Raw genomic sequence first — 23,705 nt, 5'->3', positions numbered from 1 at the left:
CGGTGGGGAAGGCCCGCCGCCGCCGCCGCCATTTCAGGCGCTGCTGTGAGGCTGAGACCGGAGCCGGTCCGCTGGGCGGCGGGCGCCGGGACTGGAGGGGCGCGCGCTGCGGCGGCGGCCCGGCGTGTAGTCACGAAGGCGGCCATGGCGGGCAATTTCGACTCAGAGGAGCGGAGCAGCTGGTACTGGGGGCGGTTGAGCCGGCAGGAGGCGGTGGCGCTGTTGCAGGGCCAGCGGCACGGGGTGTTCTTGGTGCGGGACTCGAGCACCAGCCCCGGGGACTATGTGCTCAGCGTCTCCGAGAACTCTCGCGTCTCTCACTACATCATCAACAGCAGCGGCCCGCGCCCGCCGGTGCCACCGTCGCCCGCTCAGCCTCCGCCCGGTGAGGGACGCAAGGGATGGGAGGCCCCGGACGGGATTGAGGGCCGCGGAACCCCAAGCCTAGCCAGCCGCTTCTGGCGAGGTGACCCCCACGCTTTAGGCAGAGAGCTGGAGCCCAGGCTCAGTTCCCACCAACCGCGGGCGTGTGGGGGAGGAGGAGCTGCTGACCGTGGCCGCTGGGTGTGCCTTGGGAGGACAGCCCAGGGGAAGGGGAACTGCTCCGGCCCCAGGGTGGGGCTGGCGCCCGAGCCAGGCACAAGGGCAGGGCAAGGCAGGTCCCCGCAACGTGAGGACAAAGAGCTGAGGGGGTGTTGGCACTGCAGGGTCATCACTTGGCAGTGGTGCCCAGAATGAATCCAGTAATCCTACAAGTGGCTGTTAGGCTTGAAACATTTCCTGCAGTGTTGGAGAGCTGGGTTTGGCCATACTCCCATGGTAGCCTTTGGTAGGAAGTCCCCACATACTGGCTGGGAGGGATGGAGACACCCTCAGGAAACCGGTCAGTTTTTTCCTTTCTTGGGCATTTTTCCAAAATGCTTTTACTGTCCTCTTCCCCTGTGGAGGACGAAGGTGGTGAACAAAATGCCTTGATGCTAGAAAACAGCTTTCTCCGAGCAGCCTAGAATACTTTGGTGCCTGTTTCCGTCCAAGCGAGCTAATATCTGTCTAGAAGACTGTCCACTGAAATTAAGCAGGATTCTAGTTTTAGAAGTATTTTGTGGAAGAAAGGTTTTTTAGATTTTTTTATTCCCTGAAAATAAACCAGAGATAAACCAATGGAAACAATCCCTTTCTTGAAGGTGAATGGAACTTCATTTTCCTTGGGCTTAAATATTGCCATTCTTGTACTTCTGGGTCTCTCCTTGCTCAGTAAGTTGGGGTTGTGGCTGGAGTCTTTGGATGTGGGGAACAGCCTGCTGGGAAGACCCTCCCAAGAATTTAAATTACTCTACTGGGTTGTCTTGTCAAGGAACAGTGAAATGTGACTGTCCTACCGATGCTTTTAGAATTGTTTGGGGAATCGCTTCTTGGCCCCAAGAATAGAATTGTTTGAGGGATGTTAAGGAAATATATGCGCTTATTCTGAGGTTACTATTGTCTGTGTATCTAACAGCACCAAGAGCCCTAGTACCTCCTCACTGTTCCCCAGTAGAAGATGTTTCTTCCTGACCATCTGAGACACTATCTAGGCCAGTCTCATATATGAATTATGAGTCTCCTGGGCCAGTCTTTGTAGACCTGACCTTGTAGGATAGTCCTAATTTAGATTTACTCACTCTGTCTAGAATCAGGAAGATGGGATGAACAGCCTCCTTGTTAACTAATTTTTTTAAAAAATGAGTGTAGGGTCCTTTAAGTTCACAAATTATCCTGTATCTTTCTCAGTTTGGTTAGTTCAAAACATTGAAACATGTATTTGCCCCAAACCAAATGATCTGGTTATATTTGCCTCAAACATATATTTGCCCCTAGATACATATTACTTTCATGCTACCTTGGAGGTTTTATGTTACAAACAGTATCATAATGGCAGACTATCACTGAAATTCAGTTCTCAATTTTGTGTTTTGTTGACTGTAAAATTTGGAAATGGTAGCTAACTGGTTTCATATTTCTTCAGTCCTTGGTATTATGATTTTATATCTCAACCCTTACCTTGGAGTTAAACTCCACCTTCTTAAAACAGATGAGAGTTGACATCATTGGCCCAGGAGAAAAGGTGAAGATTGCCACAGTTTGTGAATGGGGTGTGGAAAGATCATGGGCATTGTTTTCTGTTCTGTATCTCATTTTCCACCTGCGTGGGACCCCATTTTCTGTATAGGGCAGTTGTGTCGCTTGCTGGCTATATAATGATTACTTAATCTTTGTTATCCTCTCCATCAAGCTCTTTCTTTTGAAGCCATACAAAAGACTTTGTTGAGTTTTTGAGAGGTATATACAATATTAATAACTAACATTTATTGACTGGTTATTCTGTGCCAAGTACTTTGCTGACTACCTTTATGTGCCTTACCTCACTTTTGTTGGTAATAATGCCATGAGTGAAGTACTGTGATCTCTATTTACTAAAAATATTTCCATTTTATAGAGAAGGAAGCTGAGAGCCAGAAATTCAATAATTTAGCCAAGAGTGGTGGTACACATGTGTAATCCTAGCTGTGGCAGGAGAATTACGGAGTTTGAGCCCAGTCTGTGCTACATAATAGTTCAAGGCCTTCCTGAACTAAAAATAGCAGGACCCTGTCTCAAGAAAAAAAAGAAACACCAGGTGTGGTGATGCATGCCTGTAAACCCAGTACTCAGGAGGCTGAGGCAGAAGAATCATTGTGAGTTTGAGGTCAGCCTGAACTACATAGCAAAACCGTCTCAGAAAAAAAAAGTCACTAACTTGCTTAAAGTCAAGTAGCTAGTAAGTGACTGAACCAGAATTTGATCTTAGCATTCTGACCTGAGAGGTGAGCCTTTTATACTGTTTTCTCTGGCATCACTTTGGAATCCTGACTGTGTCAATAAAGGACTGTATCCTCAACACTTACTTCTAAATGCCTCTGCCTTGGGGTCCCAGATTCAGTTTATAGACCAAAAGGAAAAGATGGCAAGAAGAAAACTGGCTTTAGCATACAGACAATACACATCTGCTCTCTAAAGTCAGTGATGAAGAGGCTTTTAAAAACCTTACTTGAGGGCCGGGGATTTAGCTCAGTGGTTTTGCCACCTGTCAAAAGCTCAAGGTCCCAAGTTTGATCCCCGGTACCAAAAAAAACACCTTACTTGAAGCCATGCGTGGTGGCACATGCTTGTAATCCCAGCACTCAGGTTGTCACGAGTTTGAGGCCATCCTGGGCTACATGGTGAGCTAAAGGATAGCCTGAACTACAGAGCAAGAAAAACCCTATCTCAAAACAAAAAAACACCTTACTTGGCACCTGCCTGGCGAGCACAAAGTCCTGAGTTTGATTCCCAGTGTTAAAAAAAAAAAAACTTAGTTGGTATACTGGTTATGGAAGGTAAACTTTTTGCTTAGGGTTTTGTTGTGTATTTTGTATAGACAGCAGCTGGGCCAGTGTTGTAGATTAAATGTAGGGCCTCTTGCGTGCTAAGCTAGTGCACTACCATTGAGCCATCCCTATAACCCTGAGTATAGTTTTGTTTTGTTCGTGGTACTTGACATTGACAACACAGAACTATATCCTGAACACCCTTTTTTTACGTTTGTAAGACAAGGTTTTGCCAAATTGCTGGGGCTTGGGCTGGGGATTTAGCTCAGTGGTTCCGTGTCCCGCATAAGTACAAGGACCAGAGTTGTATCCCCGGTACCAAAAAAAAAAAATAAATTGCCAGGGCTGAACTTGAACTTAGGGTCCTCCCACCTCAGCCTCCCAGAGTGCTTACAAGGATGTGCTACCATCCTGGGGCCTCGTATAGTTTTTAGAAACAGAATAGGCCAGCAATTCAACATTTTCCAGTGAACTGTTTTAACTTCTGTTAGATCTTTAGCTCCTTCAGTTCTTCTCTGCTGCCATAGCTTGGGAGCAACCCTGACTGTGCTCCAGAGTTACATTGAAGAATTTAGGCAGGGCTGCTGGTCATATTCTTTCAGGTTAGGCATCCAAATGAACCTCTTGCGGCAGTTTAGGTTGTGTTGTTTTGTTTTTTTCAGTTGGTCTCACTGGAGTTCAGGCTGGCCTCAAACTCACAGTGACCCACCTGCCTCAGCCTCTGAGTGCTGGGTTTATAGGAGTGGGCCACCACGCCAGGCTTAGGTCAGATTTTTTTTTTTGGTATGGGGCTCGAACTCGGGACCTTGTGCTTGGAGGCAGGCGGCGGAACCACTGAGCAAAATCCCTGGCCCTTTTTTTATTATTATTATTTGTTTTTTTATTTTTTTTTTAGGGTTGGGGCAGGTTTTTGACAATTGATCTACTAGTTTCTTTCTTTTGGAACAATGAGGAACTACTAGACCTTGACCAGTACTGTCTACAAAATTGAATACATTGTTACTATTCATAGTTACAAGCTTGAGCTCTGGAGCCTGGTTTTGAATCTTCTTTACCTGCCACTTACTACTCAGGTAACTTTAGGCAAGTCATTTAACTTGTGTCTGCTTCAGTTTTCTCATCTTTTTTTTATTTTTCCAGTACTGGGGATTGAACTCAGGACCTTGCACAGGCTTAGTGCCACTGAGCTAAATCCCTGGCCCTAAGTTTTGCCATCTTTTTTTTGGTACCGGGGATTGAACTCAGGACCTCATGCTTGTGAGGCAGGCGACAGAACCGCTGAGCTAAATCCCCAGCCCAGTTTTGTCATCTTTGAGAGGGGAAGTAGTAGTGCTGACCTCCTGGGTTGATTGTAACAATTAAATAAGCTTAAGTATATTAAATAATTAGGAATATGCCCAACACAGAATAGGTATCCAAGATATGTTTGTTAACCTTAGGAGCATAACTGAGGTGTGAGGGTGGTTGAAGCAAAATGGGAAACCATTCTTTTTTTTTTTTTGGTACCAGGGATCGAACTTGGGTCCTTGCACTTGCAGGGCGGGCAGTGGAACCACTGAGCAAAATCCCCGGCCCTAGGGACACCATTCTTATCCTTGAGATGTTCATTGGTGTGCAGAGTGCAAGTTGGTAAGCACTGGTGAAACAGCACACTTAGGGGATAGTGCTGGGGTAGCAGGAGGTGGGGTGCATGAAGAGGTGTGAAAGGACCTTAGGTCCAGGAAATGAAAATAGGAAGATGCTTGCATTTAGTGCTCAAAATAAAGCCTGCCTCTTGCCCTAGTGAATGAGGAGAACATAAATGCTTGCCTCATTTTGGAGGTGGGGACAGAAGTGAGGTGGTGATTATTTGGTTTCTCGTGAAAGTAGTGCTGCACCAAGCCTATGGTTCTCTGCGTAGTGTGGGATTGCTGACTATCTACTGTCCCCTGTATTACCTTCAGCTTCTGTGTTTTGTTTCTCATCTTTGTAGTTCACAGACAGGTTTTCATGTGTTAGTCTTCAGTATCAGAGTATCCCTCCATCCAGTGGTTCTGGAGTTCTTGAGTGAGTTACTCAGAGGTTTTATACCCATAAAGTAACCTTCTCATGGTAAAAGGAAGTGGGTTTACTGCAGAACTGCTCCATGATCCTCCCAAGAGGGAGCTGGATTTTTCAAACTTATTTTACTGTAGGACTTTTGAGAAGTATTTTGAGATTCTGTGGAATCTTTGGGAAACTGTAATGGACCCTGCATTTTGGGTTAAATTGAAAATTTCTGAAGGATTGGAGAGGAAGATTAAGCTGCATTTGCTTTTGGGGGGGATACTGAGGATCGAACTCGGGACCTTGCACTTTTGAGGCAAGCGGCAAAACCGCTGAGTTAATCCCCGGTCCTGGATTTGCTTTTTATTGATCATCCATGATGTTTCACTTTTAGAAACTGGAACGAGAGCCAGGGATTTAGCTCAGTGGTGCCTTGCCTGTCTGGGAAGTGCAAGGTCCTGAGTTTGATCCCCCAGCACTGGAAACAAACATAGAAACTAAAATGAGTGAGTCACAGAAAATTTAGGTAACAACTCATAGCTAGTAAATGAGAGACAGAGTAAACCAAGTCAGTCTGAATCTGCAAAGTACCATGCTGATATCTACCATTTGTAGAAGATTTCTGCCAAGGAAATCACATATATGTACATATATGTGTGCATATCCACATATATAACCCATACTGAAGATTGAACTCAGGACTTTTTTTTTTAATTTTTAAAAATTTTATTTCGAACTCAGGACTTTTCACACTGAGCTATATCCCCAGCACTTTTTATTTTGAAGTCTTGCTAAGCCCCTAAATTGTCCAGTCTGGGCTTGAATTTAGAATCCTTTTAACCTCAGCCTCCCAGAATTGCTGGCGTTTAAGCATGCACCACCATGCCTGGCTGAAACCATACCTTCGTTTTGTTTTTTTTTTAATGGTGCTGGGGATTGAACTCGGGACCTTGCCCTTGTGAGGCAGGCAGCGGAACCACTGAGGTAAATCCCCAGCCATGAAACCATACATTTTGTACATCTTTAGGATCTCTCCTCAGAAGTCTGTGGCCTTTTAGCCCTTTGTATTAAGCAAGTGGTGTCATTTAAACAGCTTCTGTAAATACCATAGGCAGTAGAGGAAGAAGAGATGGACTGGGAATAAAGGAAAGGAAAAAGAACTGTATAGCCCGGAGTGGTGGCACATCCCTGTACTTCCAGCACACTGGGAGGCTGAAGCAGAAGGATGGCAAGTTTGAGTCCTGCCTGGACAATTTAGCAAAACCATTTCTCAAAACAGTAAAGAGGTCTGGAGATGAAGATCAGTCCAAAGGTCCTGGGTTCAATTCTCAATGGTGCCAAAAAAGAGAAAAAAATTAGTGTGCGCTACAGGAGAGCTTGGTAATGCCACAGCGGTGGTGGTACCTTGCCAGAAGTAACTGGCCTGTTTTAGCCTAAAGTCCCCACAGGTGTTCCTCGGGGTGACATTGTAAAAACTGTTGTAGTCTAAGCCGAGATGCTTAGAAGTAATGGTTGAGCAGGTACAGGGAAACTGGCCAGTGTAAACTACATAGTGAGACCCTGTCTCAACACGCCCCCCCCCCCAAAAAAGGAAAAGAAATGACCAACTGCGTTGAGTTTGATTTCTGAATGTATTGAGTCAGAACTGTCTATTCAGAATCTAGCCCAGGTTTAATGTAGAGTATGTCAGTGAGGATTTCAAAGTCCCAGATCACTACAGAATTCTGTTGGTTTTGTCCTCTAGACTCACTGACTGTATCTCCTTCCTTTCCCGCCCTTCTGTTTCCTGCCTTTGGCTTTTTGTGGTTAGAAGGAGATGAAGGAGGGGAAAGGAGCTGGAACACATAGCTGTGGTAAGCTTTGGGCTTATCTGGAACTTATGTATGTTCTTTCCCCTTCCTTTCTGGAGTTTGGATCAATGAAGCTTGATTGCCCCATACATCTGACTGCCCAGCAGTACACAAAACCAGGCATTCCTTTGTGGAATTATTATAGTGTTAATAGCTTAGAAGGATAATTTATGGGTAAAGTATATCAAGGTTTCCCTTGGTGTTTTGCTTCTATTTCTGTCTGTTGGGAATATCAATCCCCCCCCATCACACCATGCACCATTAGAATAAAAGAATTAAAGCTGCTTCTTAGCTTTTTTTTTTTCTTTCTCAGTCGGTACTGGGAATCGAACTCAGGTCCTTGTGCTTGCCAGGCAGGAGTGGCGCCACTGAGCTACATCCCCAGCCCAGTGCTTCTTAGCTTTTGTGCTAGATAATCTGCCAGGGTTTTTTTTTTTTTTTTTTTTGCCAGTTTTTTTTGCATTGATCTTGCCAAGGAACTTGGCTGGGTTAGTAATCCTATTCTGTTAGCCCCCTTCTTTACCCAAAAAACATACTTCACTTGGCCTATCAGAGTAATAGAGGAACCATAACAATGGATGACAGGGAGTGGTTGTGTTACTTCTTAGAGTGAACAGAATGCCTTGGACATGTTCAGGAGTAGAGTTGCTCTTTTATTGTATCTCAGGACACAGTTTGTTGTTACTGCTACTAGATTTTGGAGGAACACATCTATTAATATGTCAGGTGAAGGAATGTCTTCCTAACACATACTACTTTGCTCCTTGGTTACCAACACACTAAGCACCTATGTATCTCACTATGCTGTAAGCTTTTCAAAGTTGGGAACAGATTTTCACTTAGCATTTTTCCCCTCATTAAACTTACGTGTGTTAAGAATAATAACTATATAACACTGATCATGGTGATATGTACCTGTAGTCCCAGTCGTCTTCACCCTTGGGAGGATCACTAGAACCCAGAAATTTGAGACCAACCTAGGCAACATGGTGAGAGTTATCTCAAAAAACAAGAAAAAAGAAAAAGAAGATTTAGCTTGGTGTTTCTACCACCTGCCCCACAAGCACAAGGACCCGAGTTCAATCTCCGGTACCAAAAAACAAAACAGAAAAAGAAGATGTAATACCAAGCACATTTTCTTTTCTTTTTCATTTTTTTTTTTTTGAGACAGGGTCTTGCTATGTAGCCCAGGCAGGCCTTGAACTCATGGCAATCCTGCTGCCTCAGCCTCCCTAGTGCTGGGATTACAAGTGTGTACCACCACACCTTGCTCTGAGCAATTTATTTTCTACCAGTCACTGTCCCAAGAGAGGACAACTAGTAAAAATTTCCACTATTGTACCTTAACTTATAGTTCAGTAAACATTACTACCAAGGGAGTTTTATCTTCCTGGGTGTGATCAGAAATATCCCCCAGCCTCCAATGGGCATTGAACCCAGGGTGTTGTATATGCTAGACAAATGCTCTACCACTGAAATACATCCTAGCCCTTTATTTTTCGTGGTGCTAGGGATTGAACCCACCCACACCTTCACACTGAGCTACATCCCCAGAATTTGCCCATGTTGGGCTTGAATTTGTGATCCTCCTGACTCAGCCTCCCAGAGTGCTGGGATTACAGGTCTACATCACTGTGCCTAGCTCCTTTTTCATTTTGGAGGCAGGGTCTTGCAAAATTGCCTGTTGCCCAAGCTGACCCCAAACCTTTTTTTGGTAGTACAAAACTGGGGATTCAACCCAGGACCTTGCACATGCTAGGCAGATTCCCTGCCACTGAGCCACATCCCTGCCGGCCTTTTTTTTTTTTTTTGGTACTGGGGATCGAACTCGGGTCCTTGAGCTTGCACAGCAGGCTGCGAAACCACTGAGGTAAATCCCTGGCCCTGCCTGCCCCTTTTTAAGGACAGGGTCTTGCTAAATTGTGCAGGCTGGTCTCGAATTTGTAATCTTCCTGCCTCGGATTACAGGCATATACCACCATCCCCAGCATACCAGAACCATTTGCTAAGTTGTGGGTGCTCTGCTGGTGTGAGGCCAACTACCACTCTGCCATGGAGCATTCGGTGCTGAGTAGATCTCTATGCTCACTCTGACCCTGACCTTAAAATTTGCTCTGTAGGCCTGAAAGATCATTCTGAATTAGCCTGGTGGAGGGTGAGGTAGCCATGCATCTTTTTGGCCACGAGACTTGAATAATGCCACTTCAGTGGAGAGAAACTCAGAATATAGCTTGCCATGCTCTGGTATGGTCATAAGCAAAATCATTTCTCCAGTCCTGTACTTAGAGCTCTTGGGTCACATTTTAAAGTGCCTGAGCAGTATTTGCCCTAGAAGAACAGTCCAGGCTCTCCTGTCTCAGTGTCTTAAGTTAGAGAGCCAGCCTGCAGTCCTGAGTTTGAGCTACTAACTTTGTTTTATTTAGCTTATAGCCACGAACTCTCCAGATGGGATTTTTTGCAATATAAGGTATGTATAGCTGGGCCTGGTGGTACACACCTGTAATGGCAATACTCTGGGAGGCTGAATTAGGAGGATCACAAGTTTGAGCCCAGCCTGGGCAACTTAGTGAAACTCTGTCTTAAAAAAGAGCTAGAAAAAAACAAGATGGAAAGACAACAAAAAAAGAAAACAAAACAAAAAATAAATGGAAAAGGGCTGGGGATGCAGCTCAGTGCAAACCCCAGTACGAGGGGCGAAAAAACCCCAACTTTATATTGTGTCTTGATCTCATTAGAGAAGGCTCATTCACTACCATTTTTGATTGGGCAAGACAAGTATCATTTTAGGAGGAGAGGTAATAGGAATGGCAGTTGACAGTTTTCCCTAAACAAAGGACTTGAACAAAACAAAACACACACACTTGAAATCCCAACCATTTGAGAGGCTGAGGCAGAAGGATCACAAGTTCAGGGCCACCCTGGGTTGGATAGTGAGACTTTACCTCATGATAAAAAGGACTGGGGATTTGACTCATGGTAGAGTACCTCTGGGTTTAATCCCTAGTACCCCACATGTACCCCCTGCCAAAAAAAGACCAAGCAGGCCGGAGATTTAGCTCTGGTTTTGCCATCTGCTACGTGAGTGCAAGGACCTGAGTTTGATCCCCGGTACCAAAAAAAAAAACAAAAAAAAACACCAAGCAAGTAATTTTCAAAGAAATAACAGTCCCCACAAAGAATGTAATTATTTTTTTTTAAGAATGTAATTATTATGTACTACAAACATATATTAATAAAAATTAAAAACAAAATCAGTTGTAGTCAATAAACATGAAAACATCAAATGATCAAAGGTGAAATTTTAAAAGTAATAACATTTCTCCTTATTGGTGATTTTTTGGGGGGAGGAGGGTATGGGGATGGAACTCAGGATTATAGGTGTGCACCACCATGCCCGGCTGGACATTTAATCTTGCTTCAGCCTCCCAACCAGTAGGGATTACAGGCCTGAATCATTGTGCCACCTTGCCACTACATCTGATGTAGAAATTTTATTTCTGGGCCAAAGATTTAACTGTGGCACTGCAACTGCCTTGCAAGCACAAGGTCCTGAGTTCAATCTCTGGTGCCAAAAAAAAAAAAAAAAGAAATTTTATTTCTTATTTAAAGTGATATATATTAATTTATTATCCTAAGGCTACACACATTCATATCCTAATGAAATATTTTTTTCTTGGTTTTTTTTTTTTTTTTTTGGTACCTGGGATTGAACTCGGGTCCTTGCGCCTGTGCAGCAGATGGCGAAACCACTGAGCTAAATCCCCGGCCCTTTCTTGGTGTTTTTGAGACAGGGTCTCACTGTGTACTTCAGGCTGGTTGTGAACTCAGTATGTAGCCCAGGCTGGCCTTAATTTAGGATGATCCTCCTGTATCAGCCTCCTGAGTGCTGGGATTATGGCTAGGATTATGGGTGTGCACCACCACAGGTGGCTGTTAATAAATTTTAAGTTTTCTACTATGTCCTTTCTCTTGGATTCTGTGTTATCAGAGATTGACTATTTTAACCTTTCTTTATTTTCCCAACCACTCATCCCAATTTACCTTTTTTTTTTTTTTTTTTTTTTGGTACCGGTGATCGAACTCAGGTCCTTGCACTTGCGCAGCAGGCGGCGAAAACACTGAGCTAAATCCCCGGCCCCCCAATTTACCTTTTTTTTTCCTCTGTTTTTTCCTTGCCAGGGATTGAACTCGGGTTCTTCCTCTTGTGAGGCAGGTGGTGGAACCACTGAGCTAAATCCCCGGCTCTCTTTTTTGTCTTTTTGAGACAGGGTTTTGCTACGTAGCGCAGGCTGCTCTCAAACTTGTAGTACTCCTGCCTTAGCCTCACACTGTGAGTGCTTTCATGACCTATTTGCTTCACAGGGAACAACAGTCTGGTTTCCATGTTTTAAATGAAGACCTTAAAATTTATTTTGTTTTTTGAGACAGGATCTATCTGTAGCTCATGCTGGTCCTCAATTTGCTATGTAGCACAGGCTGGCCTTTAACTTGCAGTGATCCTCCTTTCTCGGCCTCCCAAGCATTGGGATCACGGACGTGCACCACCATACCTGGCTTAAAATTGTTTTTGTTTTTTTTGTACTAAGGATCAAACTCAGGACCTTGTGCTTTCGAGACAGGCGCGGTGCCACTGAGCTAAATCCCTGGTTAAAATTGATTTTTAAAGCCAGATGTGTTCAGCATTCTGAGATTGTGACAGGATTGCAAATTTCAGCCCAGCCTGGACAATTATTGAGTGACATAGTGATAGCTTGCCTCAAAAAAGGGGTAGTGATACAGCTCAGCATAAAGTCCCTGGGTTCAATCCCTGATACTGCAATCAATCAATCAATCAGAAATTAACTTTTTTTTTAACAATAGCACAGTTTTATTAAAGGAAGGAAAAGAAACAGGTTTTGCAGAGTGAGTTTGGACCAAGTAAGAGTAGAAAAAGAAGTACACCCTACAGCATGATGGTGGGCCACCATGCAAGAGAGAACACAGTGGTCTTTTTTTGAGACAGGGTCTCACTATGTAGTTCAGGCTGGCCTTGAACCCACTGTGTAGCCCAGGCTGGCTTCAAAATCTCAGTGATCCTCCTGCCTCAGCCTCTCAAGTTGAATTACAGGCATGCACCCCCACATCCTGCTTCAGGTTTGTTTTGTTTTTTTTTTCTTTTGGTACCAGGGATCGAACTCTGGTCCTTGTGCTTGCACAGCAGGCGGTGAAACCACTGAGCTAAATCCCCGGCCCTTTTTTTTTTTTCAAACAGGTCTTACTGTATAGTTCAGCTTCCCTAAAATCTGGGATTACAGGTACATGCCACTACGCCTAGCATCAATTAGCTCCTTAGTTTTTCTTTTTTCAGTTTATTGGCTTTTCTAAATTTTTACAGTTATCAGTCAACAATCTTAAGGGTTTTTTTGTTTGTTTGTTTGTTTTTGGGTACTGGGGATCAAACTCAGGACCTTGTGCTTGCAAGGTAGGCGGCGGCACCACTGAGCTAAATCCCCGGCCCAACAATCAAGATTTTTAAGAAATAGTCTTAAAGTGCTTTTTCTTCTTTGAAATTGTACATTCTAGAAGTAAAGAAAATGATTATATGAGCTCAGTGTAGATACCATGCTTTCCCCACCTCTTCCTGGAGCAGATGCTGGGACCTACGAAACAGGAGAGCTTGCTGACTTTCCTGAGGTTGAAAAGAAGATTGCAACAAAACTGAATCTGATGCTATTCTGTAAATGGAGTAGCAAGAGAGCATAGTGGGAGAATGAATGAAAAACTCATGCATCATGCTTTCTTGACCTAGTGTGAGAGCATGCCCAGTAGGCTAGGTTTGTCATGTCCTCTCTTCCTTTTCTGGGGCAGTGGTGATGGACATCTTTCTTCCCAGGGATGTTTCATTTTCAAAGTGTGATGTTGGTTTGCTATGAAGAGAAGGGGATATTTTTTCAAGATTAAATATTGACTAAACTTGTATGGAAAAATGCTTAAAATCTGCATTTCATCTTCAATATAGCACATCTTTATGGTTTTTTTGTTTTTGTTTTTTGGTACCAGGGATGGAACTCGGGACCTTGCACTTACAAAGCACATTTTTAAATAACACTTTATTCTGTTTTTTCTAGGAGTGAATCCCTCCAGACTCCGAATAGGAGATCAAGAGTTTGATTCTTTGCCTGCTTTACTGGAATTCTACAAAATTCACTATTTGGACACTACAACATTGATAGAACCGGTTTCCAGATCCAGGCAGGGTAGTGGAGTGATTCTCAGGCAGGAGGAGGCAGAGTATGTGCGAGCCCTCTTTGACTTTAATGGGAATGATGAAGAAGATCTTCCCTTTAAGAAAGGAGACATCCTGAGAATCCGGGATAAACCTGAAGAGCAGTGGTGGAATGCAGAGGACAGCGAAGGCAAGAGGGGGATGATTCCAGTCCCTTACGTGGAGAAGTATAGACCTTCCTCCGCCTCAGTATCGGCTCTGATTGGAGGTAACCAGGAGGGTTCCCACCCACAGCCACTGGGTGGGCCGGAGCCTGGGCCCTATGCCCAACCCAGCGTCAACACTCCGCTCCCTAACCTCCAGAATGGGCCCATTTATGCCAGGGTAATCCAGAAGCGAGTCCCTAATGCCTACGACAAGACAGCCTTGGCTTTGGAGGTACATAATGTGTAAAATGTAGAAAGAAGAGATCTGCTACAGGGTCTCCCTTTCAGACCTCTTAGAGCTTTGTAGAAATGCTGACTACAGCAACGGCATTTTGATGTTCTAAATGTCAAACTATTAAGTACTGATTTTGGCATTAATGTTGGTTTTCTCTTTATAGAAAACCTGTCTTGCAAAGAGTAAACTTAAAACTGTATAACTGAATGTTCTGATTGATCTACTAAACATTTTGGGGGGAGGCTTTGTCAAAATCAAGTTCATTTGGGATGGGATAACAAACTTAGTTACTTTTCTCTTGCTGATACTAAACATTTTGACTACTTTAATAACACTATCTGAATTTATAGAAATTAACCTAAAATATTTTTATTCATCTATATTCTAATCTCTTTCTTTGCTTTCTGTTTGTCATTGTCTAAAAGAAGGTGGGTTCACACAGATTTGAGTATAAGTGGCCTCTAGCAAAGTACTTAAGTGAAAGCAAACTGTTCTACTTTAGGGGATATGAAGTTCCTTAGTATTAATTGTTTGTCAGGAATGCGGGGGTGGCTAAAGATAAAGCGCAGTGGTAGGGTACTTATTTAGCATGCACAAGATGCTGGGTTTCATTCTCAGCACTGCAGAAAGAAAAAAAATCAGAAGGAAACAGTGAAGTGGAATACAGTTATAGAGAGATCCAGACTCCATAACTGAAAGTCTTCATTCCAAGAAGCACCAGATTTACTTGGTTTATGTTGTTTAATTTATAGGCAAGAAGTCAGTTCTAAGGAATTAATTTTTGCCTTTTATCTCTAGTTGGTAGCCCACCTCCTTCTGAGCAGCCATTGTGTTTGTTCCTACACTCCTCTCTTTGTTCCTCACGCCTCTTTTCTTCATTCCCCTTCTCCTTTCCTTTCTGAGTTATGCAGAGCTAGTTAGCCTAAAACCGCTACAGAAGTTACATGTTATCCCTTGTTTCAGAACCTACTAGTATAATGAATAGAATGTAGGCAGATGACTTCCATAGGCACAGGTTGAAGTTACATGAGCAAAAAATACCAGAGAAGAGGTCAAAGTGTTGATGTTTTCTCTGTCAGTTTTTTCTTTGGGTCAAGTTGCTATAATTAGGAGTAGGAACTGTCCTGTGCTTAAGTGGGAGTGTTAGTCCTCACAATGAGTTTGGATTTATTTGAACTGGTTTTAAATATTACTGGGTTTTTCTTTTAGTTTTTGAGCTACTGGATACACAAGTGATTTAGTAGAATTTGCTGGGTTTGACTGAAAAAAATGTGTGGGTTTTTTTTTTCGTTACTGGGGATTGAATTCCCCCTGACCATCCCATCCTGGGAATCGAACTCAGGACCTTGCCAGACAGGTACGGCACTGCTGAGCTACATCCCTGGCCCAAAAGTGTGTTTTTAAAGTTTATGTTTGTTTTGTTTCATTTTGTTTTGTTTTGAAACAGGGTCTCGTTATGTAGTTCAGGCTGGCTTTGAACTCACTTTCTAGCCCAGGCTGGCCCTGAATTCGCAGCAATCCTCCTGCCTCAGCTTCTTGAGTGCTGGGATTACAGGCCTGCACCTCCACACCTGGGAGTTTGTGTGTTTTGAAATCACACATTTTAAAATCATTTTAAAAGTGTCTCTGCCCAGGTGTGGTGGCCAGATATCAGGCTCCCCAAGTAATGGGATTACACAGGCATTAGCCCCTTCTCCAGTGCTGGCATTACAGGTGTGTGCTGCCACACCCAACTCAAAGCAGCTATTATTAACTATGTTATAAATCTGGGCTCTCTGTAAAATGTTCTTTGAAGAAAGGGTTTCTGTGCTTTAAAAAAATAAAGTTTGGGCCGGGGATTTAGCCCAGTGGCACCACACCTGCCTGGTAAGCACGAGGTCCTGAGTTAGATTCCTGGGATGGGGTGGTCAGGGGGAGCATTCAATATCTTTTCTCGTGCCAGACATGGTGGCACATGCCTATAATCTGTAAGATGAGGGAAGGTGATGGATATTTTCTGAATGGGATATTTTCTGTGACTAGAGTATCAGAATATAAATTATTAGATATTTTCTCTTTCTTCACTCACCAGATTTCTCTAGTAGGGATGAAAGCTGTGGAAAGAAAGATTAACTCTACCTAATAAAGATGGTAGGGTTATTCCTTTGCCCACTGTAGTTCTGGGGGCTGATCAATAAGACTACAACTATGGATAAGACAGACATTATGTGCTGACAATTTAATATGTAAAAATGATAGACATTAAATTAATTTAGATAGCCAAGTATGGTGGGCCACATCAGTAATCCCAGCACTGAAAGAGGCTAAAAGCCAGGACTTTGCAGTTGTTAAGCATGTGCTCTACTCCTGAGCTATACCCTAGCCCTTTTTTAAACTTTTATTTTAAGACAGTCTTTTTTTGTTTGTTTTTGGTAGTGGGGATCGAACTCGGGACCTTGCGCTTATGAGGCAGGCAGCAGAACCCCTGAGCTAAATCCCCGGTCCCAAGACAGTCTTTTTTGAGACAAGGTCTTGCTGTGCCATTTAAGGTGGGCTTGAACTTGTTATTTTCCTACCTCAGCCTCCCAGAATGCTGAGATTAAAGGCATAATGCCACTGCACTGGGGTCATACTGAGTGTTTTGAAGGAGAAATAGAAATTAACATTAGAACAGTACAGAGGCACTTAACAATTTTTGATTTTAAATTTCAACTTTTTGTTTCATGGTATTTTGGAAGCTAGTGTCATAATAAATCCTATCTTGTAAATGTAGGTGTTAAAATTTATTCTGTGTCTCTAGATTTTTCCAGAACAATCCTTTTTTTTTTTCAATGCACCAATTATATAACTTCCATTCTATGATTCAGAAGCCTGGCATTTTGCCTTCAATAGGGAAGAATTAAGATTATGTGAGTATTCTAAGGCTTCAGTACACATAGGGAAGGTATAAAGTGCTTCAAGACCTTGGTGATGGTTCAGTGACTACACACCTCTGCATGTGGAACTCTTGTGTTTCAGCTTCTTGACCTGTGTATGTAATGTTGAAATAAGGACCCTCTGCCTTTGCTTTTGATATCTCAAAAATATGAAATTGGATGGTATGGGGATACGAGTAGCAAGCGTTTGATTTATCCAGTTGTCTTTTTCTGAAACAGTAGCACTTAAATTTCTGTACTAGCCAAGCATGGTAGCGCATGCCTACATTCCCAGCCCTTGGAACGCTGAGGCAGAAGGATTGGCACAGGTTGGAGGTCAGCCTAGGCACATAGGGTGTTCAAGGTCAGCCTGAAGTACATAGTGAGATCCTGTCTTGTTTGTTTGTTTGGTACCGGGGATCAAACTTGGGACCTTGCACTTTTGAGGCAGGTGGTGGAACCACTGAGCTAAATCCCTGGCTAAAGAAAGAAATTTCTATGTTATTCATTGAAATAAATATCTACTTGCCCATGCATTTTCGTTGGGTATCTTCAGAATTGCATTAGGAATGGAGGTTGGAAGTAACAGAACTGGCTCTCAGACTCTCAGGCATTAAAGCCTTTAGTATCTTTACAAAGATGTGGTGGTGGTGGTGGTAGTGTTTTTGAGACAGGCTCTTACTCCAGATCTGCCTTAATGTCTGTTTAAATGTCTCTACTTTGGGGGAACTCATTGTCAGCACAACAGTGTAGGACATAGGTTGGAAATTTTCTTGGTTCACAGCACCCTAATGTCTCAGGGTGAGGGAGGAAGATCATGAGTTCAAGGCCAGCCTTGGCTACATAATAAGTGCAAGACCAGCCTAAACAATATAGTGAAACCCTGTTTTAAAGAAAGAAGAAAGGGGCTGGGGATTTAGCTCAGTGGTTCCGGCGCCTGCCTCACAAGCGCAAGGTCCCGAGTTTGATCCCCGATACCAAAAAAATAAAAAAATAAAGAAACAAGAAAAAAAAGGTGGCTGAGAGCTGGGCGTGGTGGCACACACCTGTAGTCCCAGCACTTGGGAGGCTGAGCCAGGAGGGTTGCTGAGAGTTCAGAGCCAGGCTGAATGACATAGTGAGACTGTCTCAACAAGAAAAAAAAAAAATTACAGCCCATTGTGCAAGCTGTTTCCCCCAGGAGAACAGTCAGGCTGGTTCTAGAGGAGGCTCTGAGCCTGGACTTGAGTTGGTTTTGGATAATAGTTGGCCTAGAGACATTTTTTTGGTACCAGGGATTGAACTGAGGACCTTGCCCTTGCCAGGCAGGCACAGTGACACTGAGCTAAATCCCCGGACCCCTAGAGACATTAAGGAACCCCTAGGATCCAGAGCATAATTTGAAAGTGTGATAGAGTTTAAGTGGAGCTGGGTAAGGTGACGGACACCTGTAATCCCACTACTCTGGGAGGCTGAAGTGGGAGGATTGCAAATTTAAACCCAGTTTGGGCAATTTAACAACTTATTGAGACCCTGTCTCAATAAAAAATGGGGGCCAGGGATTTAGCCTGCTGCACAAGCGCAAGGACCCAAGTTTGATCCCCGGTACCAATAAATAAATACATAAATAAATAAATAAGGGTTGAAGTTGTAGCTCAGTGTGAAGGCCCTGGGTTCAACCCATAGTATCACCAAAAAAAAAAAAGAGAGAGAGAAAGAAAGGGCTTTACAGCCAGATAGTTCTGAGCTGAAATCACTGGCGATATGATCTCAGTTATCATGTAATTGTTGAACTTCCATTTTCTTATCTGTAAAATTAAGAGTTCCTATCTTGCAGGGTTATTGTGAAGATTAGAATATAATTTGAGCCAGGCTTGGTGGTGCACCTGTAATACCAGCACTCTGGGGGGGATGAGGCAGGAAGAACATAAGTTCAAGGCCAGCCTGGGAATTTAGCAAAACCTTGTCTCAAAAAGGGCTGGGAATGTAGCTTAGTAGTAGACCGTCCCTGGGTTTGTTCCATGATACCAAAAAAGAAAATGAAGGCCCAGGGATTTAGCTCAGTGGTTCTGCTGCCTGTCTCACAAGCGCAAGGTCTCGAGTTCAATCCCCGGTACCAAAAAAAAAAAAAAATTTCTGAAAAAAGAAAATGAAAATAATAGTTGAGGCTGCTTGTGATGGTACACGCCTGTAATCCTAGCACTTGGGAGGCTGAGGCAGGATTATCATGAGTTCAAGGCCAGCCTGGACTACATAGGGAGACCCTGTCTCAAATGAAAAAGGAAGAAAGAAAATAATCTGAATAAAATATTCTACAGTAGGAGCGGGGATTTAGCTCTGTGGTTCTGCTGCCTGCCTTGCAAGCACAAGGTCCCGAGTTCCATCCCCATACCAAAAAAAAAAATCCTCCAATAAATAGTTATTGATTTCATGAAACCAGAGGAACAGGATGCTTACAAGCCACTTAAGTGCTCAGTTCTCAAATGCTAATGATTAAAGGATGGTCATGAGGCTCTTTAGTCCAGTGACTTCTGGGGCTTTGTCTCACTATTCTTCAGCACTTTGCCACAGGGTGAATCTATTTTCATAATCCCAGTGGGCCGGGGATTTAGCTCAGTGGTTCTGATGCCTGCCTCACAAGCGCAAGGACTTGAGTTTGATCCCCGATACCAAAAAAACATGATCCCAGCATTTGGAAGCCTGAGGCAGGAGGATCACTGTGAGTTCAAGGCCAGCCTCAACTACATAGGGAGACACTGTCTCAAGAAACAAAAAATTTCATCTTTGAGTCTTTTTTTTTTTTGGTACCGGAGATTGAACTCCGGTCTTTGCGCTTGCGCAGCAGGCGGCGAAACCACTGAGCTAAATCCTGGGCCCTGAGTCTTTTTTTTTTTTTTTTTTTCTTTTTCTCTCTCTCTTTACCAGGGATTGAACTCAGGACCTTGTGCTTGCCAGGCAAGCATGGCGACACTGAGCACAACCCCAGCCCTCTTGGAGTCTTGGAGTCGTGTGTGTGTGTGTGTTGTTGTTGTTGTTGTTATTGTTGTTGTTCTAAGACAGGGTCTCAAAAAAAAGACAAGGTCTCACTATGTAATTCAGTCTGGCCAGCCCCGAACTCACAGTGATCCTCCTGCCTCAGCCTTCCAAGTACTGGGATTACAGGTGTGTGCCATCACACCAGCACAAAAAAAGTGTTTGTAAACAGAAGTGAAAATATGATTATTGATTGATTTTTTTTTTTTTTTTGGTCCCTCATTGGGTATTTTTTAAAATTTATTTTATTTATAATACCTGTATTTTGGTACTGGGGATCGAACTCGGGACCTTGCACTTTCGAGGCAGGTGGTGGAACCACTGAGCTAAATCCCTGGCCCTTCCTCGTTGGGTAGTTTTGAACCTGTGTTGTTGAAGGCTAAACTGTGGTCATAGGTATGTATGGGGAAGATGGTAGGTAGGGGCTTGCAGGGAATTGATCAAATTTAGAGTTTTGGTCTATACCTGCCCAAGTGGAAAAGGCTTGCCTTGGTCAGAAGGTAAAGGAACACCTGTGGACCCTCAAATTATGACTGGCCTGACATATGAACAACTTGGGTAAATTAGGTTAATGGAAGCTTCATCTGCCTCTTGTTTTCGATGGCATGTACCCAAGTAAATATCCAGATCTCAGCTGTATTGACTTAGTTACAAACAGCCCTCGAGAACCAATAAAGTTAAGTCAAGGCTCCACTGTAGTTCATTTTCTGGGGCCAAATGAAGTTGCTTATCATGATTGCTTTCTGCAGTGCAAATGGTAGCAGGCCAAGATGTTTGTGCAAGAGTGAGCTGGGGGATTGTTCCCTTGTATGCCAGGGAGGGGGCAAGGCTTCTTCCTCGTAGCTAGGGCCCTGTAGGGCAGGCAGGAAGCTGAGAGTAGTGGGGACAAAGAAAAGGAGTACTGGGGCTGGGGATTTAGCTCAGTGGGGCCACCGCCTGCCTTGAAAGCGCAAGGTCCTGAGTTCAATCCCCGGTACCAAAAAAAAAAAGAAAAGTAGTACTAGTTCACTTAGGATTCCATTGCTTAAATAGAAACATTGCATTTTCCAAAAAGTGTAGTTTCTAGGGTCCTTTCCACTCTGTTTTTCTGCACTGCTAAAAACACTTCTGCCTTCTGCCTGTATTAACAAGTAATCAGTCTGGTGGCTGGGCTGGGGAGGTAGTGGTTAGTCATTTCTGTAACTTCAGCCCTGGAGCAATCACATGGGCAGGGTATGTCAGAGAGAATGGAGTTTTTCAGCATTCATTCTTAACTGGAAATAAAGTACTCTCCTTATTCTCCTCCTGCAGGTCGGTGAGCTGGTAAAGGTTACGAAGATTAATGTGAGTGGTCAGTGGGAAGGGGAGTGTAATGGCAAACGAGGTCACTTCCCATTCACACATGTCCGTCTGCTGGATCAACAGAATCCTGATGAGGACTTCAGCTGAGTATAGCTCAACAAACAATTTTGCTGACAGATGGGAACAATCTTTTTTTTTTTCTATTGCCATCTATACAATTTTCTACAGGTGTCAAAAGCAGTCTAGTTAAATATAAGCATTCTGTTGTTACCTGTGATCCTTTTTAGAGTGAACTCCATTCTAATTTCACATATTCAGGGTACGAAACTGGAGGGCTTGTGTGGTTAATTTCTGAGTTGTCAATTTTAGGTGGTGGAGACCATGCCTGTATCAGAAGAGATAGGTGACTTGCCTCCTTTCTCAGGCAATGCAGATCAACCTGTGGAAAACTGATGGACAGGAGAGGACTGTTACACACTGCTTACCCTGATTTACCTAGTCGTTTTGTTTTCATTCTGAAACCGTACTATCAAATGGCAGTAGACTGTTCCCTTCCACCCTCATGAAGTAATCATGCACCGTGTGAATAGTGCCCAGTGGGATTGCTTTTTCATTTATGGATCATGACCATTGTATGACTCATTCTGACATTTCAAATCCTGAGAATTCTGAGAACACTACTAGAGGCATTTGTCTTCCTTCCCAGTCAGTGCTTCATATTCTTTCTTGGGATTCTTTCAAACTTTGTCATTCTTTTCCCTCAGACCTACAAGTAGACTAATTCTTAAGACAGTGTATATTTTCATTCCAGATGATAAACAGGATGTGCGGGCACTTTATTCAGTGCATAGCTTTAAGCCAGTATTGGATTCACTAAGTGGACAGCCAAGCTCCAGCTCTCTGCCTTCCCCCAAGGGGTCAGTAGTGAATTCACACGGCTACAGCAGCTGACGAGATTCATGGCTGATGGGATCCAGCAGGGCCGTTTCTCCTGAGTGCCGTTATCCTAATAGGAGACTCAGAATTCTCAGACTCTGCTTGGAGTGGAAGGACCAATGACTTGTAATATTCCATGGAAGGTTTCAGGGTCAAATTCTGCCCTCTGCATTATGTGCAACTTGTATAAAAGGCAAGTTACAATTACATGAGTTTGGGGGTAGGGTTAGTGCTTTGAAAAATGTGTGAACCAATCATGAATTGCTTATGTAGTATTCATTTTACATGGCCAAAATAGTGCTTGAAGTATATTACATCATAAACTGCCTTCATTTTTGGCTCATTTTCTTTATATTCGGTTTAGTTTACAAACCTTTTTGAGTATAGAATGGTTTATTTGGGGTCAGGTGCTCCAAAGAATAGACCTATGAGACCAAAAATGATCTTGGCTGTTTAGGCTATAACGTGAAATGTACAAAGTTAGTTCCCAGTTGATAAAAGCACTTATTGGTCTCTGGTGTAGTATGACAAATAGAAACAATTTATATTTTGCGTTGGACCTCATTTTTAAAAATAACGTAACTTTTTAATTGTCCTACATAGGTTAATATGATAAATTTGCATTCTCTGAACATATACCAAATCATGGTATTGCAGTGACTAGCACATTGCCTGGCATGCAGTCAGTGTGCAGATGTGTGTGAGTGAATGGGGGAGTGCAGAAGTTTGTTGCTTGGCCCAGGAAAGCCAACTGGCACAGGATTACATACATCATCACAGGCGACTAATGAGTTGACGCTAATTTATTTTTACCTCACACTAAGGTAATGCTTGATGAAACATTAATACTAAACTTTTAAAATGTTAGCACAGTGCTGCTATGCACATGGTGCTGAATAATGTTGAATGAACAGATTGCAGTATTCAACATAATTCCATCTGACTACTTTGTTAAATTTTCAGTTAGCATAGATACTGTAAAATCTAGATACACATTAAATCCTGTCTTCCTGAAAGTATGGCATCTAAAATATTTGTAGAAGACCCTTATTCCAGCTGGTTTGAATGTTTGTATTTTCCTTTGCCTTTGACTTCATTGGCTTGTGATGTCTGTTTTCATCATATGCAATATTAGTGGAACATGCAGCTCTGCCCAAATGATAAGAATTCCTCAATTCTGTTTGGATTGTCTAGAGCCATCATATGAAATGTTGGGCTGGATTTGGCTGGGTGTGGCAAATAATTGGACCTCAAGAAATCAAAGGACTTCTTACAAATATCTTCCAAAAATGCAAATGCTAGAATACTATTCAAGGGCATATTTACATTGTCACAGAGCAAAGTGAACTGAAATTGGCTGCTATATTTTATATAATCATTTCTGCAAAAACCCATTTTTTGGATACTAATATTTGACATGGTTAATTCTTATTAATTTGTTGGAATTGTTTATTGTTAATAATGCAAATAGATAATTTTTAATTATCCACAAGTAACGTTTCACTATTAATGGCTTGAAATGGGTGATAAGCAAACCAATTTGAAATAAAATATGAACATGTGCCATTGTATTATAACACTATACACTTTCTTGACAGTTAAATTTAAAAATTTTTTTGTAGCATGTATTGTATATGTTTATAGTATATGTAGTAAATAAAAATATGGCCAAATG

The 23,705-nt window shown here is 42.8% G+C and overlaps 1 protein-coding gene across 1 annotated transcript; it reads left to right on the top strand.

Moving 5' to 3' along the window:
- On the top strand, positions 1 to 23,705 carry Crk (CRK proto-oncogene, adaptor protein). The gene is made up of 3 exons (XM_004857116.4): positions 1 to 385; positions 13,369 to 13,904; positions 21,104 to 23,705. Exons 1-3 carry the CDS (start codon positions 145 to 147, stop codon positions 21,239 to 21,241), a joined length of 915 nt encoding a protein of 304 aa, XP_004857173.1. The 5' UTR covers positions 1 to 144; the 3' UTR covers positions 21,242 to 23,705.

This window comes from Heterocephalus glaber, unplaced genomic scaffold, assembly GCF_053883595.1.
Source record: "Heterocephalus glaber isolate CG9 unplaced genomic scaffold, H.glaber_assembly_v1.0 deba00001564, whole genome shotgun sequence".
Lineage (NCBI taxonomy): Eukaryota > Metazoa > Chordata > Mammalia > Rodentia > Bathyergidae > Heterocephalus > Heterocephalus glaber.
Note: the sequence above shows the minus strand (reverse complement) of the source record. Positions and strands in the feature narration are given on the sequence as shown.

Coding starts and splice junctions, on each gene's coding strand:
- Crk (XM_004857116.4), top strand. CDS start 145: ATGGCGGGCAATTTCGACTCAGAGGAGCGGAGCAGCTGGTACTGGGGG. Junction 386..13,368: donor GCCCGCTCAGCCTCCGCCCG/GTGAGGGACGCA, acceptor TGTTTTTTCTAG/GAGTGAATCCCTCCAGACTC. Junction 13,905..21,103: donor AGACAGCCTTGGCTTTGGAG/GTACATAATGTG, acceptor CTCCTCCTGCAG/GTCGGTGAGCTGGTAAAGGT.